Source organism: Triticum urartu, chromosome 6A, assembly GCF_056163025.1.
Source record: "Triticum urartu cultivar PI428250 chromosome 6A, HENAU_Tu73, whole genome shotgun sequence".
Classification (NCBI taxonomy): domain Eukaryota; kingdom Viridiplantae; phylum Streptophyta; class Magnoliopsida; order Poales; family Poaceae; genus Triticum; species Triticum urartu.
Window position 1 is genome coordinate 81,545,319 of NC_141878.1, and position 19,413 is coordinate 81,564,731.

Sequence of the window (19,413 nt, forward strand, 5' to 3'; positions counted from 1 at the left end):
TTTGTATTGACTTTATTCCTGACCTTAAGCCGATTGGTGTTCCTGAATCGCGGCATAAGGGCAGACTGGATGGAAAAGGCACACTAGGAGGGGAACAAATAATATGTATGGATGGACATTCTCTCATTGAAGCACACTACACAGTTCTACAGAATTCCGCCTTGGTGGCTCCGTATATGGATGAACACAAGAATTTGCTACGCTCCAAACACCCGGAGCGGTCTGATGACTGGATTACACGTGAACAAACCAGGAGTTTCGCCAGCTGGTTGCAAGCACGTACCATGCATGACACCTCTATTGAAGATGACCTGTACTTGCTGTCCCAGTTACCATCTTCCAATATAATGACTTTCAAAGGGTACGAGATAAATGGTAATACATTTTACACGATCGCCCAAGATAAGAAGAGCACCAACCAAAACAGTGGTGTCCGCTTTGATGCAGAAACCAAGACGGGAAAGGAAACATATTATGGTTATATACAGGACATATGGGAACTTGACTATCGATGTGGTTTGAAGGTCCCTTTGTTTCGGTGCAAATGGGTCAATATGACATGAGGCGGGGTAACGGAAGACCCGCAGTACGGAATGACAACAGTGGATCTCAACAATCTTGCGTATGCAGACGAACCATTCGTCCTAGCCAATGATGTGGCACAGGTTTTCTATGTGAAGGACATGTCTACCAAGCCAAGAAAAAGAAAAGATAAGGAAGCGAATGCATCGTACGATGAGTCAAAGCGGCACATAGTTCTTTCTGGGAAGAGAAACATCGTGGGAGTGGATGACAAGACAGACAAGTCAGAAGATTATGAAAAGTTTGATGAAATTGCTCCATTCACAGTGAATATTGACCCGAGTATCCCGTTAAATGATGAAGATTTTCCATGGCTACGACGCAAAGGGACACACGCGAAGAAAAAGTTTCACACCCAAAGATCTGGGATGTGATCGGCTTAGCTATCATCACTTTCTTCTGTGTTTCACACCCAGGAGGGAATCTCTGTAATAGTTAGGGTAGCTAGTTATGTGTTTTGGCATTTGAAACGCGAAGAAATTTTATGTGCAAGCAAATTCTTTCATGCATTTATTGATTTTTTCAGCTAAATGACCCTGAAATTGAAAAGCATTTCAAATGAACTCATAAAAGGATGAAAGTTGGCATAGTATCATAATTTCACCCACATAGCATATGCAAAAAAGTAGAGAGGGTTACCGCAAAAACTGGATGCACTTCGTGTACAAAATGGACAATCTGTTTCGAAGTATCAGGGTTTCGGACAAAAACTCATCCGTTACAAAGGCATTTCATTTTTAAATAACTTAAGCATTACCAAATTGAATATAATGATAAAACACACTAATATTAAACATAAGAAAAAAGATTCACTGGAAAATGTATTTTTAAAGTTAAGTTATTCACAAACTAGTGATTCACACAAATTTCAAATAATTCAAAATTTAAACTATTCAAATTTAAAAACTACCGGCACTAACTGAAAGTTTCTAAAAACTATCAAAAATATTCACAAAGAAACTCTAAATACAGCAAAAAACAACTAAAAATAAATAAAACAAAATAAATAAAGCAGAAAAGAAAAAACTAAATGAAAAAAGCCCACCTACCGGGCCACAGCGGCCTGCATACGACTAGAAACCCAACCTGTTGTTGGGCCAGGATGCAGGCCCGCAAGCCCAATAGGCCCCACAGGGCAGAGTAGCAGAGGTAGGCCCAGAAGGCCTGCTTTAGAGAGGAGCTCGAGACAGCAGCTGCGGCGGGGCTTATAAGCAGGTGTGAGCGCCCTTCGGCTAGCGAGGTGGGACTAAACTTCTGCGCCCCTCGCCTGGCAGCGCACCCCCTTTAGTACCGGGTCGTGGCACCAACTGGTACTAAAGGGGGGGCCTTTAGTACCGGTTGGAGCCAGGAACCGGTACTAAAGGGGGGTGCTCCCCCCCGCTTGGCCTGGCCAAAACAGGCCTTTAGTAACGGTTGGTGGCTCCAACCGGTACTAAAGGTGTCCCCTATATAAGAAACACTTTGAAAATTTTCAGTTTCTCATCTCCCACTTCTCTCTGCCGCCGCCCCGTCCCGCGCCGTCGTCGCCCCCGTCCCGCGCCGTCGCTGCCTCCGTCCTCGTCGCGCCGTCCCCGTCGACTCCGCGACGCCCCCGTCCTCGTTGCGTCGTCCCCGTCGACTCCGCGGCACCCCCATCGCCGTCCCGGTCGCCGATCCCCTCACTTCGCCGTCACCGTCGCCTTTGGATCGACCTCGCCCTCGCCGTCGCCGTCGCCTCGACCTTGCCCGCGCGCGCTGTGAGCCCCTCCCCCGGCCCCTCTCCTCCCTCCAATCGATCGTAGCGCACACCGGCGCCGGCGCCGGCGCCGACCGTAGCGCACACACATGCGCGCGCGCACACACACACTACATGCACACACACACACACACACTACATGCACACACACACACACTAGACGCGCACACACACAATTTTTCTGTTTTTAGCTTTTAGTTTTTTCTGTTTTTCTGTTTTTCATACAAAGTTTTAGATGAATTAATTAATTAGATTAGATTAATGTCAAATAGTATGTAGAAATGTTAGTTATAATATATATAATGTCAAATGTTATAGAAATGTTAGTTATATAGAAATGTTAGAAATTTGGGAAATGTTAGTTTTAGCTAGCCAGATGAATTAGATTAATTTCAAATTGTTAGACGATGATCGATGTTTTTTTAGTTTCTTATATTTTTAGTTATAAAATTTAGAATTTGCATATATGAAATCATCACAATCCATCATTTAAAAAATGTTACTTTACTTTTGCGGCATATAGTCTTTTGTTGTCGACGATGCCCGGCCCGCATCCTCGCCGTCGACACGTCCGCGACGACGTCCTGCTTCAGAGGACCCATGTCCGGGACTGGGCTCCGCCGGGCTGGCACTGGGAGGTGCTACCTTCAGGGGCACGACGCTTGGTGAGGAACCCGGCCCCGGGTCCCGTCGTCGACCCTCATCTCCTTTGGTGGCATTCACGTGGGCCACTTTCAGTGTGGAGGGAGCCGGCCCCGCCGGAGGTGGTACATCGCCGTGTCAGGGAGGAGGACGAGCACGTCCATCGCTACATGGCTGCTATGGACGTCAGGTTCTCCAATACCTGGCAGGTTCTTTGGGGAGATCACCCGAGCTATGATCCAGTGATGGTTCCTTCTCTTTGGGTGTCCACCGCCCGCACCTCAGGAACCGCGAGTGGCCTAGATTACTCTGTACTATTCGATCTTTATTATCTTGCTAGCTAGCTAGCTAGTGATCTATTCAATATTATATCTATTATTCGAGATGATGTATTCGAGATTATATCTATTATTCGAGATGATGTATTCAAGATTATATCTATTATTCGAGATTATACTAAATTGTTTTATATTTCTTTTGGCATAGTTAAATAAAAGCTATGGCGGACAATACCGACAGAGAGAGAGAACAGACCATGCTCAATATCATACGCGGGCCAGATGATGATCAGAATGAAGAAGATTTTGACGGCTCCGAATTTCTAAACAACACCGGAGAGGGTGATATGATATTCGATCGCGACGACCGAGAAGATGAAGTCATGAACTACGACGAAGAACATGTTGATCCTGAAACAACAAACACCGGCGAGGTATATATATTTATATAAGCAGGAATCTGGTGATCATCGCATGTTTTAAATGAGTTGAAGATATATTAACGAATCGATATCTTTCTTCTTTCAGCCATCCGGATCGAGCAAATCTTCAGGCAAAAGGACGAAACGAGGCCCGAACAAAAAGTTGAAGGAGGGCGTAAAGTACAATATCGAGGCAATCAGACCTAATGGCGAACCATTAGCGCCTAAGAAGATTGCGGACAAGTTCGTTCGTCAGTGCGGAGTTCTTGTGAAGGACCAACTCCCGATCTCACTTCAAGAATGGAGAAAGCCAGCAAATCCACGTCCAGATGTTACTTTTGTCGATGAGAATCAAAAAAATCTGCTTTGGGATACTCTCATGGAACATTTCACCCTACCAGATAATTTCACAGAAGCAGACATGCGGAAAGTCAAGGACGCTGCTTTTAGGAAGATGGCGGTTGCATTCAAGAACCACAATAGAATGACGTGGGAGAAGTACGTCAAGGGAGGAAGGAAGACTCCAGTATTCGAGGGGATACTAGAGAATCAAAGTGCTCATTGGGACGATTTCGTGAAATTCAAGGATTCAGAATTAGCTAAGGAACGGTCGAGAATAAATAAGAAGAATGCCGAAAAAAAGGATAAGTTCCATAAGCTGGGGCCAGGTGGCTACGCGGTGGCAATGCCTAAGTGGGATAAGTCTGAGAAAGAGATGGAGGATGCAGGTGTCACTCCGGTTAGTAAGAGCTGGCCCCCCAGGTGCAGGACTTGGTTCTATGCGCATGAGGGGGAGTTGGACCCGAAGACAGGCAATGTTTCGACGAAGGCATGTCTGAACGGAGCCGACGATGTGCTACTTGTTGCAATAGAAGAGGCTCGATCGGGGGTGTTCCAGCCCAACAGAGAGAACGGCGAGCTTACGCGTGCCCTGGGAAATCCTGAACACCCGGGAAGAACACGAGGCAAGGGCGCTATTCCGTGGTATGAGGGGTTTTCGGACTGGAACGCCGACTACAGAACCCGTGCGAGAAAGAAGATTGCGGAGGAGAAGAAGAGGAAGATGGAGGAGGAGCAAAGGAAGCTCGACTATGAACGCCTTCAAGGCCTAGAAGCAAGTCAAGCGGAATTGGCAGCTAAATTCCAGCGGCAGCAGGAGTAGATCGACTCACTTAGCCAGCAAAGGGGGTCTCAGCAGCTGCAGCAGCTAGTGGATGATCCAGCATTGGATACCACCGCCTCATCCATGCCGAGAAGCAGCGTGGGTTCCGCCCCGGGCGACGCAGTAGTGCTGGATAGATACCCCGTGGATGACATCACGGAGAACACTAACTGCGAGCTACACTTCAAAATGAAGAACATATCCATGAAGGTGGCGGACGCCGTTGCTTTTTCAAATTCCCCCGAGGCAACCTTCCATTGCAACCCGATTCCAGCGGGCTATGCTCGCGTCTTGGTTGATGAGGTGAAGGACCAATATTCGGGGCTAGAGCTTGACATTCCTGGAGGTGATGAGGAGCACACACTCGGAGATGCCAATCATCGTATCATCCTATGGAGAAAGGATTGCATCATTTTTCGAAGGCCACCGACACCGCGTCACCCGACTCCTCGTCGAAGTCCGCCACCGAGTCAGCAGACTCCCGCTCCTCCAAGTCCACCAATGCGTGAGGCCACTCCTCCTCCTCCAAGTCCGACATAGCGTCAGACGTCCACTCCTCCTCCAAGTCCGGCACAACCTCAGGCCACTCCTCCTCCAAGTCCGGCACAGCTTCAGGCCACTCCTCCTCGTCCAACTCAGCCCCGTCAACCGTCTCCGCCACCTCAGCAATCGCAGAAGAGACACCCCGCAGCTATGGTGCATAGCGGTACCAGTCGAGGTCATAGTACAGGAAGTACAGGCGGAGGCAAGCGATATAAATATGGTCCAAACCTCACTACTCCTCTTCCTGTGAGGGCTTACGACAGGACCGAGGAGCAAACCAATGCCATAGTGCGGGCAGAAGTCGACGCCCATTTTGGACCGAAACCTCCACCGCCGCCAAGGGAGAAAGTGCCTATGGAAGTAGTTGACCACTTCATTCGTATGGCTCAACCACCAGCTCCTAAGCCTGTTGACACAGACTATGAGCGCCACATCAGGAAGTTACATCGACAACGTCTACAGAAGGAGGCGAGCTCGAGCTCGAGCAAACAACAAGCAGCTGTCGAAAAATGCGGGAAAACCGTTGCCCAGCTGGGAGAACAGGCGGCGCAATCGACCCCCCCCCCCCCCCGCTTGTTGTGCCGACAACACGTGACAGTACGTGCACCCAATATTATTGTGGCCAAATAGTTTACGTTCCCGAGGTGGGCGATGTGGTAATAACCCAGGAGCATATAATGCAGGCTGAAGAACTCAAGATCGCTGTTGGACAACTCCTCAAGATTGAGGACATGCCTGTGATTACAGAGGAGGAAATAAAACGGAAATATGTCCAGGGCCAACCTTTGGTCAAGCTAGAAGATGTCAAGAAGCTCCCAACGAGAATGTATGAATTGCATCAATAGTACATGGACATTACCAAGAGATCCGATCGAGAGTCCCTCATGGTGTATGTCAAGAAGGATCAATACTACCATGAGAAAGCTGTGGCCGTTGAGTATTTTGAACTGTTTCAGTTATACAATCAAGATGCACTCGACAAATCTATCGTCAGTTGCTATTGTCTGTAAGTGATTTTTTCTGTAATTTAAGTCTCAAGCTAGCTGTAGTGATCCTTTTGATCAATCATTACCTGTAATTATCCTCACTATATTATTTTCTGTGGTATTATGTAGGATGAAGATGTATGAAATGAGAAAAGGTGGACGCTATGGCATTGGGTTCATTAACCCAAACACCGTTAATCAATACACATGGAAAATGAGCAAGTATTATGAAAAGCATGTAGAGGACAGCATGCTAGAGTTCTTGAAGCACCTCAAATACAATGAAGATATACTACTTCCTTACAACTTCGAGTGAGTCACACTTTCTTGTACTACAAATTCTCTGTTTTTGCCTACTAGCTAGCTACATGTTTTTGCTTACATATGCCCGCTTAATTAAGACATGCAAACGTGTGTGCATGTAGATTTCACTGGATCTTGTGTATCATTAAAGTTGACGCCGGAACAGTTGAAATACTGGACTCGCTACTCAAAGCAAATAGTGACTACAACATCTTGCATGGGATAGTCAACAGGTAATTTCAATCATTATTAACTATATATCTCGGCCTATTTAGTTCGTCATTTCATGATATGAACTATTTAATAACCCCTTTATTCATTTTCTTTGTCGGCGGGCAGGGCTTGGGCAAGGTTCATCAGCGTCACGGAAGGCGAGTGGAAACCACAGCTGAAATGGTTTCGATCCAAGGTAAGTAATTAAGTAGTACTAGCTAGCTAGCTAGCTGCCATCTCTTTAATTATCATGCTTGATTAATTATTATCTGATCAAATTAAATTCCATTCTCGTAATAAAGGCCCTGAAGCAGGCGCAGGGGACTAATCTGTGTGCATACTGCGTTTGCGAGAACATTCGCATGATGGCGTCCGAAAGGAGCAGATCTCAAAGACAGGAATGGGTACGCTTGTCAGAACACTATTCACAATTTTTACACCATTATCGATATCTAGTCACACAACTAATACACATGCATATTGATCTCCTTCTTAACAGTTCAAAGAGGTGCGGGACAAGCTCCTAGAAATGGAGCGCGTAGAAGCACTTCAAGAGGAAATAGCGGGATTTTTGCTCGACCAGGTCATAAATCCGAAGGGAGAATACTATTACCCGCTACCGCCCGCATCGAACATGTCATGAACCACTTCCAATTGTCATCATGCTCCGAAGGCACCAATTAGGCTAATGCCACTGGCTCCGAAGGCAACATGGATATGTAGGAGAAATTGTATATAGTTATACATGTGTGTATGTGTAAATTAATATGGTGGTTTGTGAGACATTGATGATATATATATATGATTGGTTCTACTAGAAATTCTATTTATATATATATGCATAACGTGTACAATGTGTAGTACCGTAAAATACCAGCAAACGAAAAAGAATTAAAATGGAAAACACAAAATTAAATGAAAAAGAAATCATAAAACAAAAAATCCCCCAAATATTTTAGTACCGGTTGGTGTTACCAACCGGTACTAAAGGGCTCCCGGCCCCCGGAGCTGGCTCGTGCCACGTGGTTGCCCTTTAGCACCGGTTCGTGCTGAACCGGTACTAAAGGGGGGGGCCTTTAGTGCCGAAATGTTAGTGCCGGTTCCGAAACCGGCACTAAAGGGCCTTACGAACCGGTGCTATTGCCCTGTTCTGCACTAGTGTATGCAAAGAGTATGATCAATGTGTTACTTGCCTTGCTAACGATCGGCAAAACCTACAGACTCGTAGTAGCACGCTTCGCACTCCGGGAATTCTATCACAAACAAACAATAACATACATAAGCAATCAATCAAATATGCACGGTTAAGACTCAAATAAGACGATTTAACCAGAAAGATCAACTGAAGAACTCCAGTTTGCAAAAAGAATCAAATCAAACGAAGCAACGAAACTCAAAACTGCGAAAGAAACAAGATCCGATTACTAATCTGGACTAAAGTCAAATTTTACAGTACCAAAATCTTGTTCAAGTTGGTTAAACAGAAAGACGGCTTCGAGACGAAGATCTAGGCGCTTGAATCACCTGATTGTGATAAACGAGCGAAAAGATAAACAAAAACGAAAATCAGGGCAGAAATCGCGATCGAAAATAATCGCGGAAAACCCCTGGAAAAAGAAAAACTGACGAACAGGCTAACGAAAGAACGTTCGCTGTCTGCGGCTAACGGGTGAACGGCGTTCGTTAAAACGAACGTACGGACGAACGTCCACTAAATTACTAAACCTAGAAAAAAATTAAAACCGATCTAAAATAAAATAACCGAGGGTTTCTAAAAAAACATATGGTTTTCTAAAAAAAACCGGCGGCTACCTCGGGACGCGTGGCGACGGCGGGCAACTCCGGCGAGGCGGCGGGCGGGGTCGACGGCGGCGGGCGGCGGGGTTGGGACGTCGCGGCGCGGCGGCGGCGCGGGTTACGGTTAGGGTTTCGGCGGCGGGGCTAGTGGTGGGTTGCGGGGTCGGGGCGCGGCTTATATGGCTCGGGGCGGCGGGAGTCCGGGTCGCCCATGGCCCGTAAGTCGGTTCGAACTTCTTTTTTGAAAAATATTCTAATGCATAGAAAAACAAAGAAAATAAATACTAAACAGACTCCAACAATCCCGAAATAAATTTTCCCCATCCTCTAAAAATATGCCGACAAGGTGAACATTTATTTGGGCCTATAATGCAATTTTGAAAAACGCGTATTTTTCCTAATTCGAATAAAATAGCAATAAAATCCAAATAAAATTATTTATTTGATTTTAATATTTTTCCTCCAATATTTCATCTATTTTGGAGAAGTCATATTATCTCCTCTCATATATTTTAAATTTGAAATATTTTCGGAGAGAAAAATCATTAAAACCAAAATGATCCTTGTTTCAATATTTGATAAAATTCAAATATGAAAATCATGAAATCCCCAACTCTCTTCGCGGGTCCTTGAGTTGCTTAGAATTTCGTGGATCGCAAACGAAAATGCAATAAAATATGATATGCATAAGTGACCTATGTATAACATTCCAAATTGAAAATTTGGAATGTTACAACACCATTGGTAAGAAACTTTAGCGTATCTCCGCCAAGTGTTCTACGGCATAAGTGCTGAGAACTGGGCTGTTAAGCAGTACCATCAAATGGGCTTTCTCTGCCAATTCTCCGGGTGCAGCCATTTGCGTGCCAGCAAGGACCGGCTTACCTTTCAGCCTTCCCTCGTGGCGAGAGAGGGGCAAACCTATAGGTCTTTGTTTCATGTATTCAGTGCAAAACTCAACCACTTCCTCCGTGGTATAACCTTGTAGGATGCTTGCCTCTGGATGGTTTCGGTTCCGACAAAAGCGCTTCAGTATTCCCATGAACCGCTCGAAGGGATACATGTTGCGAAGAAACACGGGACCACAATACTTTATCTCGTCGACAAGGTGCACATTGAGATGCGCAAGGTGCTCACCTCTGAGATCATCTGCCCCTCCCGTCACAAGTGGCTCCACAACAAGCGCGCCGATGAAGCTGACAACTTGACGCGCTACATCTACAACCTCATTGCCGGGGGGTTGTCATCTTCGACGTCGGGACTAGCCAACGTCAATGTCAGGCATGTCGCGCGGCATTACTGCGGCAACGTCATCCGCCGGCTTGTCATCGGCCAACGGTACTTCGGGGAGCCTCAGCCGGACGGCGGGCCGGGGCCGATGGAGGTGGAGCACATGGATGCTTCCTTCGCCCTCCTAGGGTTCACCTTCGCGTTCTGCGTCAGCGACTACCTCTCGTGTCTACTTGGCCTAGATCTCGACGGCCACGAGAAAATTATTAAGGAGGCCAACACAAAAGTGGATAGACTGCACGACATGGTCATCGAAGAGCGTTGGAGGCAGTGGAACAGCGGCGAGAGGCAGGACGGGGTCCAGGACTTCCTTGACGATCACATCATGCTCGCCGACGGTGACAGCAAGCCGTTGCTCAGCATCGATGAGGTCAAAGCACAGTCCAAGGTAAGCAAAATATTAATTAATAAGAAATTTTAAGATGGTTCAAGGGCCTAGATTGAATTTAGTGATCAATTGCCTCATAGTCCTAAAAGGTACTAATACGTCATCCATGAGAAAAGGTAATAGCTCACACTATTACATACTAGATCTTATACCGTATTTCACAGGTGTTAGAAAATGGAAACAATAGAATAAGAAATTATGAATTAATAGTTTAAACATACCATTATTGTAATTTTCTACCATTTTGATGTGATTTCAACTTAAATTGTATTTAAATTTCTAATTATTCAATGTAATCTCTCTTTATGCAAACGTATAAATTGTAATAACTTACATTTATCTCCATGGAATACATGCAGGGCATAATATTAGCGGCCATAGATAACCCGTCAAACGCAGTGGAGTGGTCGCTGGCGGAGATGGTGACCAACCCATAATTTCTGGCCAAGGCGGTGGAGGAGGTGGACCGGGTGGTCGGTCACGAGCGACTGATGCAAGAGTCGGACATCATGCAGCTCAACTATCTCAAGGCATGCATACGTGAGGCATTTCGCCTCCACCCAATCGCTCCCTTCAACCTGCCGCACGTCGCGATTGCCGACACCATTGTTGCAGGCTACCACGTGCCCAAGGGTAGCAACGTCATCCTCAGCCGGCTGGCCCTGGGCCGGAACCCCACCGTCTGGGATGAACCGCTCCGCTTCAAGCCGGAGCGCCATATGGGAGACAACATCAATGTGGTGCTTACTGAGAGCGAATTGCGGTTCATCTCCTTCAGCACCGGACGACGGGGATGCATCGCGGCATCACTAGGAACAACCATGAGTGTCATGCTCTTTGGCAGGCTCCCGCATGGCTTCACCTGGACCAAACCGGCTGGGGTGTCGACCATGAATCTCAGCGAGTCCAAGCACGACCTCTTCATAGAGAAGCCGTTAGTGCCACATGCTGAGCCACGTCTTCCAGTGCACCTCTACCCTCTCATGCATTGTTGAGCAAATAACGAGCTATGAATCACCGATATGGCGAGTATGCTAGCTATTTTTTGATGAATCTATATTTACTAATAAAGGAAGGAAATATTCTTTTTTTCATCCCGCTTTGTTTCGTTCCACTTCGATTGATTTTCACATATGCTAGCTATTTTGGTTTTGTCTGTTTCACGTACGAGCGAGCCGGTTTCTTTCATGCGCCGCTGGATCGTCCTAGGCTTGTCCAAAGCATTGGAACATTACGTGATAGGCAAAAAACCACCCATCTAGTATTAATTTTGAACAAATAGATATTAAATATATACATGATGATGCTCTTTATATCACCAAGGAAATAAAGACATGATTAAACTTGCAAACTCATGCTGATGTGCATGGTGCATAATAAAAGGACTCGTGGGCTAAATCATTATAATTTACACCAAAGGCGAGAAGCAGATGAGTGGGGTAGACCGAGGAGGCATTTAAGGACGAGGAGGAACTCGCAATTTCCACACTTAGCGCATACGAACAGCTCGTCGCCACACTCACGAAACATGAAATCATGGGTGATGACACGCCGAGGTGTCCACCAAAGCCCTTGCCACCAGGGAGCTACCTCTCTCTCTAGGGATCTTTTATTTCTTGCAATTAATTTTGGTGATAAAGACTAATATTTGTCCCGCGTTGCAACACACAGGAATATGTTCTAGTAAATCAAAAGGAAAAAAGAAAACTATAATAAAAATCAAAAATAAAAACCTCAAGGAAAAAAACCCAACAAAAAGCCCAAGAAATACAGGAATGGAATCAAACCATGGAAGAAAAAACCAAAAAATCAGCACAACAAAAGACGAACCAAATACAACGAAAGCAAAAAAATAAAAAGGGAGCAACTAGTCGACGAGGGCTCCTTCGGGAGCCTCACAACGATCAGCGCCACTTGGCGCGCTCTCAGCCTCCTCGCCACGTGTCGCGCTCAAGACGCTCCCTTAGTATTTTAATTTTTTTTGCATGCGTTTTTGGCTTTTTAAATGTTTTTTGTGGTTTTTTTACGTTTTGGTTTACCACAGCTTTTAGGCCAAAAAAATCAAAATTGCGCGAAAAAGCGTGTTTTTTTCTTCGGCGAGAGGCACGGTTTTGCTTCCGCGAGAGGCACGGTTTTGCTCCCACGAGAGGCACGGTTGTGCTCCCGCGAGAGGCACGGTTGTGCTTTTGTGAGAGGCACAGTTTTGCTTCCACGAGAGGCACGGTTGTGCTTTTGTGAGAGGCACGGCCGTGCCTCTCGAAAACGAAAAAAACATGTTTTTTATTTATTTTTTTTCCTTCCGCGAGAGGCACGATTTTGCTTCCGCAAGAGACACGGTTGTGATTCTGCGAGAGGCACGGCCGTGCCTCTTTAGAAAAGGAAAAATGCATTTTTTGTTTTTTCCTTCTGTGAGAGGCATGGTTTTACTTCCGCGAGAGGCACGGTTGTGATTCCACTAGAGGCACGACCATGCCTCTTTCGAAAAGGGAAAAAAACCATGCTCCTAGTTCGGTTTTTACATCCAATTTTTTCATGAAAAAAAGTTTGTTAAAACCTATCAACATGGTATCTAGTTTTTAAGATCTCGACACGAGGAATCGAATGGTGAAAATGTTTCGAGATTTGGACACATGGTTTAAGAGATAAAATGTTTTGAATAAACGGATCTACGAAAAAAAGAGAAAACTCACATGTTGTGACAAATGATGCGTGCCAGTTGTCACAACCTGACACGATAAACTAAATTGCCATTAATGATAGAGATAGGGCAAGTATCATGTCTTTATGTTCCTTCCATGTTCATGCTTCTTTTTTGGTGTTTCAAGTGCTAACTTGTTCTTTTGTTTGTAGGTCACTATTGCATAAAACTTATTTCAAGGAGAAGAGAAGAAGACCAAGAAAGGGAAGGTCAAGAAAGGGATATCATTTGTGTTGGCCCATTGCTACAATGTGTTGAAGGATGAAGAGAAATGGAAGCCCCATGATGACCAAGAGGAGGGCAAGAAAAGCAAGGCAACTATCAATTTGGATGATGATGAGGAGGAGGAGGCATCAAGTGATGGCGGCAAGAGAAGCCCTACACCAAACTCGGTTGCGTACTCCAAACCAAAGAGACCAAATGGAGGCAAGAAGAAGAAGAAGAAGAAGAAGAAGAAGAAGAAGAGAGGAGGTGATGATTTAAAGAATGCTATGGAAGCTATTGTGAAGGCACAATAGGAAGCAAACGAGGTGAAGATGATGACAAGGAGCCAAGATGCGGAGGGTGGCTGCCGAGGAGAGGAGGGTGGCTGCCGAGGAGAGGAAGGTGGCATTGGAGGAGAAGAAATTGGCCATGGAGGAGCGATCTAGATTATTGAAATGGGAGAAGCACTTGTTCTTCATGGACACATCTAAACTCGATGATAGGCAAAAGGAGTACGTCATTCTTTCCCCTGAAGAAGTCTTAGTCCAAAAAAGAGACATGGCCATGGAAGGCATGGGAGCTACCAATGGGAGGCATGGGTGGCTTCGGAGCTACCATGGGAGGCATGGGAGCACCTATGTGAGGCATGGGTGGCTTCGGAGCTACCATGGGCGGTTGGGAGGCATGGGTGTCTTCGGAGCTACCATGGGAGGCATGGGTGGCTTCAGAGCTACCATAGAAGGCATGAGTTTTGGGTCTCTCGTGTGAGGCATGGGAGCAACTCCGGGTGACATAGGTGGACGCATGTCTTCCTGTGTGCCTCACATACCTTCTCATTATCCCGTTGGAGATCTTACGAACACCATCCGAGCTCCGGATGACGATGCGACGCTCGAAAATGAAGAGGAGGAGGAAGAATCGTTTTCGGATGAGGAGGAATAATCAGAGGGAGAAGAGGACGATGATGAGTGATGTGGCATGATTGTTGATGTGCCATTTGTTTGTGCAAACTTTTATTTGTCATGAACTTGGTTGGGTGATTTTGAACTATGCCGTGTAAGTGAACTATGCTATGTCTTTGTTTTGCACATTTGTTTAATGTTTGAAACATCACCATATTGTCAAATGTACATGTGAAAATCATATTTGCAAGCGTCGGCTGCTCGTGCGCTCTGTAAATTAGCGCGCCTTCTGAAGCTGCTCGCGCGTGCCATATTTTACTGCGGCTGCTGGAGCCAGCGCCCTACTTCACGCAAAAAACACTATTTTGACGTTGTAAAAAAGTTTTTGCGCGTCGTGCGGTTGCGCACCTGTTAGAGATGCTCTTAGAATCGTGTTTTTTACGGCGCCTATGTGATGCCCTATTTTGCAAGAACTTGGTGTTGCGGTCGCCCCTCTGGCCGCTGCATCACTTCTTCCCTGTCGTAGAGCTCATGCAGGTCTTTTTCAAGCCACACCGAACCGAAATCAGTACGTACGTGCCGAGTTCTGCATGTGCTTGGACACATCTTTTAACCTGCTACAAGGAGGCCCATGAGCCCACTGTTCCTTGCGTCGTGCATGCATGTTCCATGCATGATGTAGCAGCGGGATCCTATACAGCACGTAGGTCGCTGCTAGCAACATAGCATGCAACCCCCCCTCCCCTGGCCGGGCTCCCCATTCAGCGTATCTGCCGGTCCGTTTGCGGTTTATTTTGCCACCGGTTTTCAGAAAGTTCCGGAACATTTCCAGAACCGTTTTTTTATGTCTTCTATACTGTTTTTTCGTTTTTCTTTTCTTTTCTTTTCTTTTGAATTTGGTTAACCTTTTTTAATTCCGTCGGCATTTATCATGTCGTGAACATTTTTTTCAAATCATCAACAATTTTTGAATTCACCAACATTTCACAAGTTGTAACTATATTGAAATCCTAAATTAGCCTTACAATGGAAAACAATTTAAAAAAAAGCAAAAAAAATAGATGCTTCCGCTTTCCCTACCCACACATGGGCCAGCCCATGAGTCGGTGCGGGGGAGCGGGGGTTACGCGCTACGTCTTTCGCCGGCGCGTACAGCGCTAAATGGGATGTCTCGGTGTAGCATCTCATTGAATCCTGGATGCATGGTCCGACCATCTCTTCAAACCGAAAGCTGCCCATATGGTCCATCATCCTGGCGTCTGAAATACTTTTGGAAAGACAATTATGGTTAGTTTTCGGATGAGTACTCTCGATAATCTACAAATAGGAGATGTTTTATTGTATTTTGATTACTTTTGGATAGACAATCATTACTATTAATATCATCCTTCGTATCTAGATAAAGTAAGACAATCTATAAATAGAAGATTTTTTATTCTGTTTTGTTAAGTTTGGATAGACAATTATTATTAGTATTAGCCTTCGTATCTAGATAAATATAAGGCAATCTATAAATAGAAGTTTTTTATTCTGTTTTGACTACGTTTGGATAAACAATTATTATTATTAGTATCATCCTTCGTATCTAAATAAATATAAGACAATCTACAAACAGAAGAATTTTCATTCTGTAGACAATTATTATTATTAGTTCAGGATAAATACATTTGAAATGCCATGTGATAAATGTGGTAAACGATCGATCCACACATGAGGAATATATCTAGACATGTTTTAGTGTTAGATACGTAAATACCTTCGTATTTAATAAGTCTAAGCCAATTTTTTGGGACGGAGGTAACATATAAAGAGGGGTCTTGCCCTCATGGGCAGAGCAGCACGGAGAGCAAAGTTGGCTTCCCTACGCAACGATAACAAGGGTAGCTACCTCGCAAACCTGTGTGCACTCTGCAAGCAGCAGTCTCCAAAATGCTGGCTTGCTGCTGCTTTGTTGTGTCCCAGTTGCTCATCGTAATAACACTCATATACCTTGTCATTACCAAGAGCAAGGTCCGCTGTGACACGTGCTCATCAGCGACGGTGCCGCTTCCACTTCCGCCGGGGCCATGTCCGTGGCCAGTGGTGGGTAACCTGCCTGAGATGGTGGTCAACAAGCCGGCATTCCGTTGGATCCATCGCGTGATGAAGGATATGGGCACCGACATCGCCTGCTTCCGCCTCGGCGGCGTCCACGTCGTCCCGATCACATGTCCCAAGATCGCAAGGGAGGTGCTCAAGAAGCAGGACAAAAACTTCTCGTCCCGCCCACTCACCTTCGCCTCCGGCGTCATCAGCAGCGGGTACAAGGACGCCGTGCTCTCGCCGTTCGGTGACCAGTGGATGAAGATGCGCAAGGTGCTCACCTATGAGATCATCTGCCCCTCCCGTCACAAGTGGCTCCACGACAAGCGCGCCGATGAAGCTGACAACTTGACGCGCTACATCTACAACCTCACCGCCGGGGGGTTGTCATCTTCAACGTCGGGACTAGCCAACGTCAATGTCAGGCACGTCGCACGGCATTACTGCGGCAACATCATCCGTCGGCTTGTCTTTGGCCAACGGTACTTCGGGGAGCCTCAGCCGGACGGCGGGCCGGGGCCAATGGAGGTGGAGCACATGGACGCTTCCTTCGCCCTCCTAGGGTTCACCTTCGCGTTCTGCGTCAGCGACTACCTCCCGTGTCTACTTGGCCTAGATCTCGATGGCCACGAGAAAATTATTAAGGAGGCAAACACAAAAGTGGATAGACTGCACGACGTGGTCATCGAAGAGCGTTGGAGGCAGTGGAACAGCGGCGAGAGGCAGGACGGGGTCCAGGACTTCCTTGACGTTCTCATCACGCTCGCCGACGGTGACGGCAAGCCGTTGCTCAGCATCGATGAGGTCAAAGCACAGTCGAAGGTAAGCAAAATATTAATTAATGAGAAATTTTAAGATGGTTCAAGGGCCTAGATTGAATTTAGTGACCAATTGCCTCATAGTCCTACAAGGTACTAATACGTCATCCATGAGAAAAGGTAATAGCTCACACTATTAAATACTAGATATTATACCGTATTTTGCAGGTGTTAGAAAATGGAAACAATAGACTAAGAAATTATGAATTAATAGTTTAAACATACCATTATTGTAATTTTCTACCATTTTGATGTGATTTCAACTTAAATTTTATTTAAATTTCCAATTATTCAATGTAATCTCTCTTTATGCAAAGGTATAAATTGTAATAACTTACATTTATCTCCATGGAGTGCATGCAGGGCATAATATTAGCGGCCATTGATAACCCGTCAAACGCAGTGGAGTGGGCACTGGCGGAGATGGTGAACAACCCAGAATTGCTGGCCAAGGCGGTGGAGGAAATGGACCGGGTGGTCGGTCATGAGCGACTGGTGCAAGAGTCGGACATCATGCAGCTCAACTATCTCAAGGCATGCATACGTGAGGCATTCCGCCTCCACCCAATCGCTCCCTTCAACCTGCCGCACGTCGCGATTGCTGACACCATTGTTGCGGGCTACCACGTGCCCAAGGGTAGCAACGTCATCCTCAGCAGGCTGGCCCTGGGCCGGAACCCCACCGTCTGGGATGAACCGCTCCGCTTCAAGCCGGAGCGCCATATGGGAGACAACATCAATGTGGTGCTTACTGAGAGCGAATTGCGGTTCATCTCCTTCAGCACCGGACGACGGGGATGCATCGCGGCATCACTAGGAACAACCATGAGTGTCATGCTCTTTGGCAGGCTCGTGCATGGCTTCACCTGGACCAAACCGGCTGGGGTGTCGGCCATCAATCTCAGCGAGTCCAAGCACGACCTCTTCATAGAGAAGCCGCTAGTGCTACATGCTGAGCCACGTCTTCCAGTGCACCTCTACCCTCTCATGCATTGTTGAGCAAATAACGAGCTATGAATCACCGATATGGCGAGTATGCTAGCTATTTCTTTTATGAATCTATATTTACTAATAAAGGAAGGAAATATTCTTTTTTTCATCCCGCTTTGTTTCGTTCCACTTCGATTGATTTTCACATATGCTAGCTATTTTGGTTTTGTCTGTTTCACGTACGAGCGAGCATGTTTCTTTCATGCGCCGCGGGATCGTCCTAGGCTTGTCCAAAGCATTGGAACATTACGTGATAGGCAAACAATCACCCATCTAGTATTAATTTTGGACAAATAGAGATTAAATGTATATAAGATGATGCTCTTTATATCACCAACGAAGGATGAAAGTAGGTCGGCGCATATAGAGCAACTCCATTTGAGTTGTTTCTTCCGGCCCAAGTCCCAGGCGGGGCAGCATAGAAGATGAGGGTTTTTTTTTTTGAGGTGAGAAGATGAGAAGTCCGGTTGAAAACAGACAGATGGGCCGGCCTGTGCGTTTGGTCGAGTATCACAATGAGAGACGTATTCATTAGATGGGCAGCTAAACAGAAGCACGAGCCCACTTCATCATCATAAAATAAAATAAACTCGGCCGTCTTTCTTCGTCGCGAGCAGCCGCGACGTGAGATGACCCGGGCGCCATGGCCGACCCCTCGCTCCGTCCGTGACGGAGCTCCACGCTGTCCTCACTGCCTCCGGCCGCCTCCTCAACCAGCCCTCCGCCGCGCACCTCCCCAACTCCCTCGCCAGCTGCATTTCCCCCGGCGACCCGCTCCACCTCCGCTACGCGCTCAGCCTGTTCGACCGAATGCCCTGCTCCACCTTCCTCTTCGACACCACGCTCCGCGCTTGCTTCCGCGCCTCCTCGGGACCTGAGCACCCGTTCCTCCTCTACCGGCGTATGCGCCGCGGGGGCGTGCCCCCCGACGCCTTCACGTTCCACTTCCTCTTCCTGTGCCGGATGCTGCACGCCGCGTGCTTCCGTACCATGCTTCCCTCTGCCGGGCCCTGGATCCCGAGCGCCATTGCCGAGGTCCTGGCTCGCCTGCTCCATCACCGCTGGGACCTTAGCTCCCTCGTGCGCCGCAGGGACCCCTACATGCCGCCGCAGACCGCACCACTCCGTCGCCCGCGCTTCCCCTCTTCCCCGAGCTCCCCCGAGAGGCCCTGCCGCCGAGCCACACCTCGCTGTACTGCAGGGATCATGCCACAGCACCTCCCCTCCCCAAAGTTTGTGCGCCACTATGCAGACTCCTTCCCCACCGCCGGCCAACTGCCGCCGCGTACCTGTCGAGCAAAGTGCTCGAGCAAATTCCCCTACTAGTGGCAGAATCTTCAGTTCCAGTTGTTGGCTAACTAACGGCCACTTAATCTAG

General features: G+C 46.8%; 1 protein-coding gene and 1 pseudogene across 1 annotated transcript; both read left to right on the top strand.

The window, feature by feature from the left end:
• Positions 1–9,666: 9,666 nt before the first annotated feature.
• Positions 9,667–14,185, top strand: LOC125516565 (tyrosine N-monooxygenase-like; annotated as a pseudogene).
• Positions 14,186–16,074: 1,889 nt separating this feature from the next.
• On the top strand, positions 16,075–18,044 carry LOC125516067 (tyrosine N-monooxygenase-like). The gene is made up of 2 exons (XM_048681554.2): positions 16,075–17,049; positions 17,409–18,044. The coding sequence occupies exons 1-2, from the start codon at positions 16,075–16,077 to the stop codon at positions 18,042–18,044; spliced, it is 1,611 nt and encodes a 536-aa protein (XP_048537511.2).
• The last annotated feature ends 1,369 nt before the right edge of the window (positions 18,045–19,413 follow it).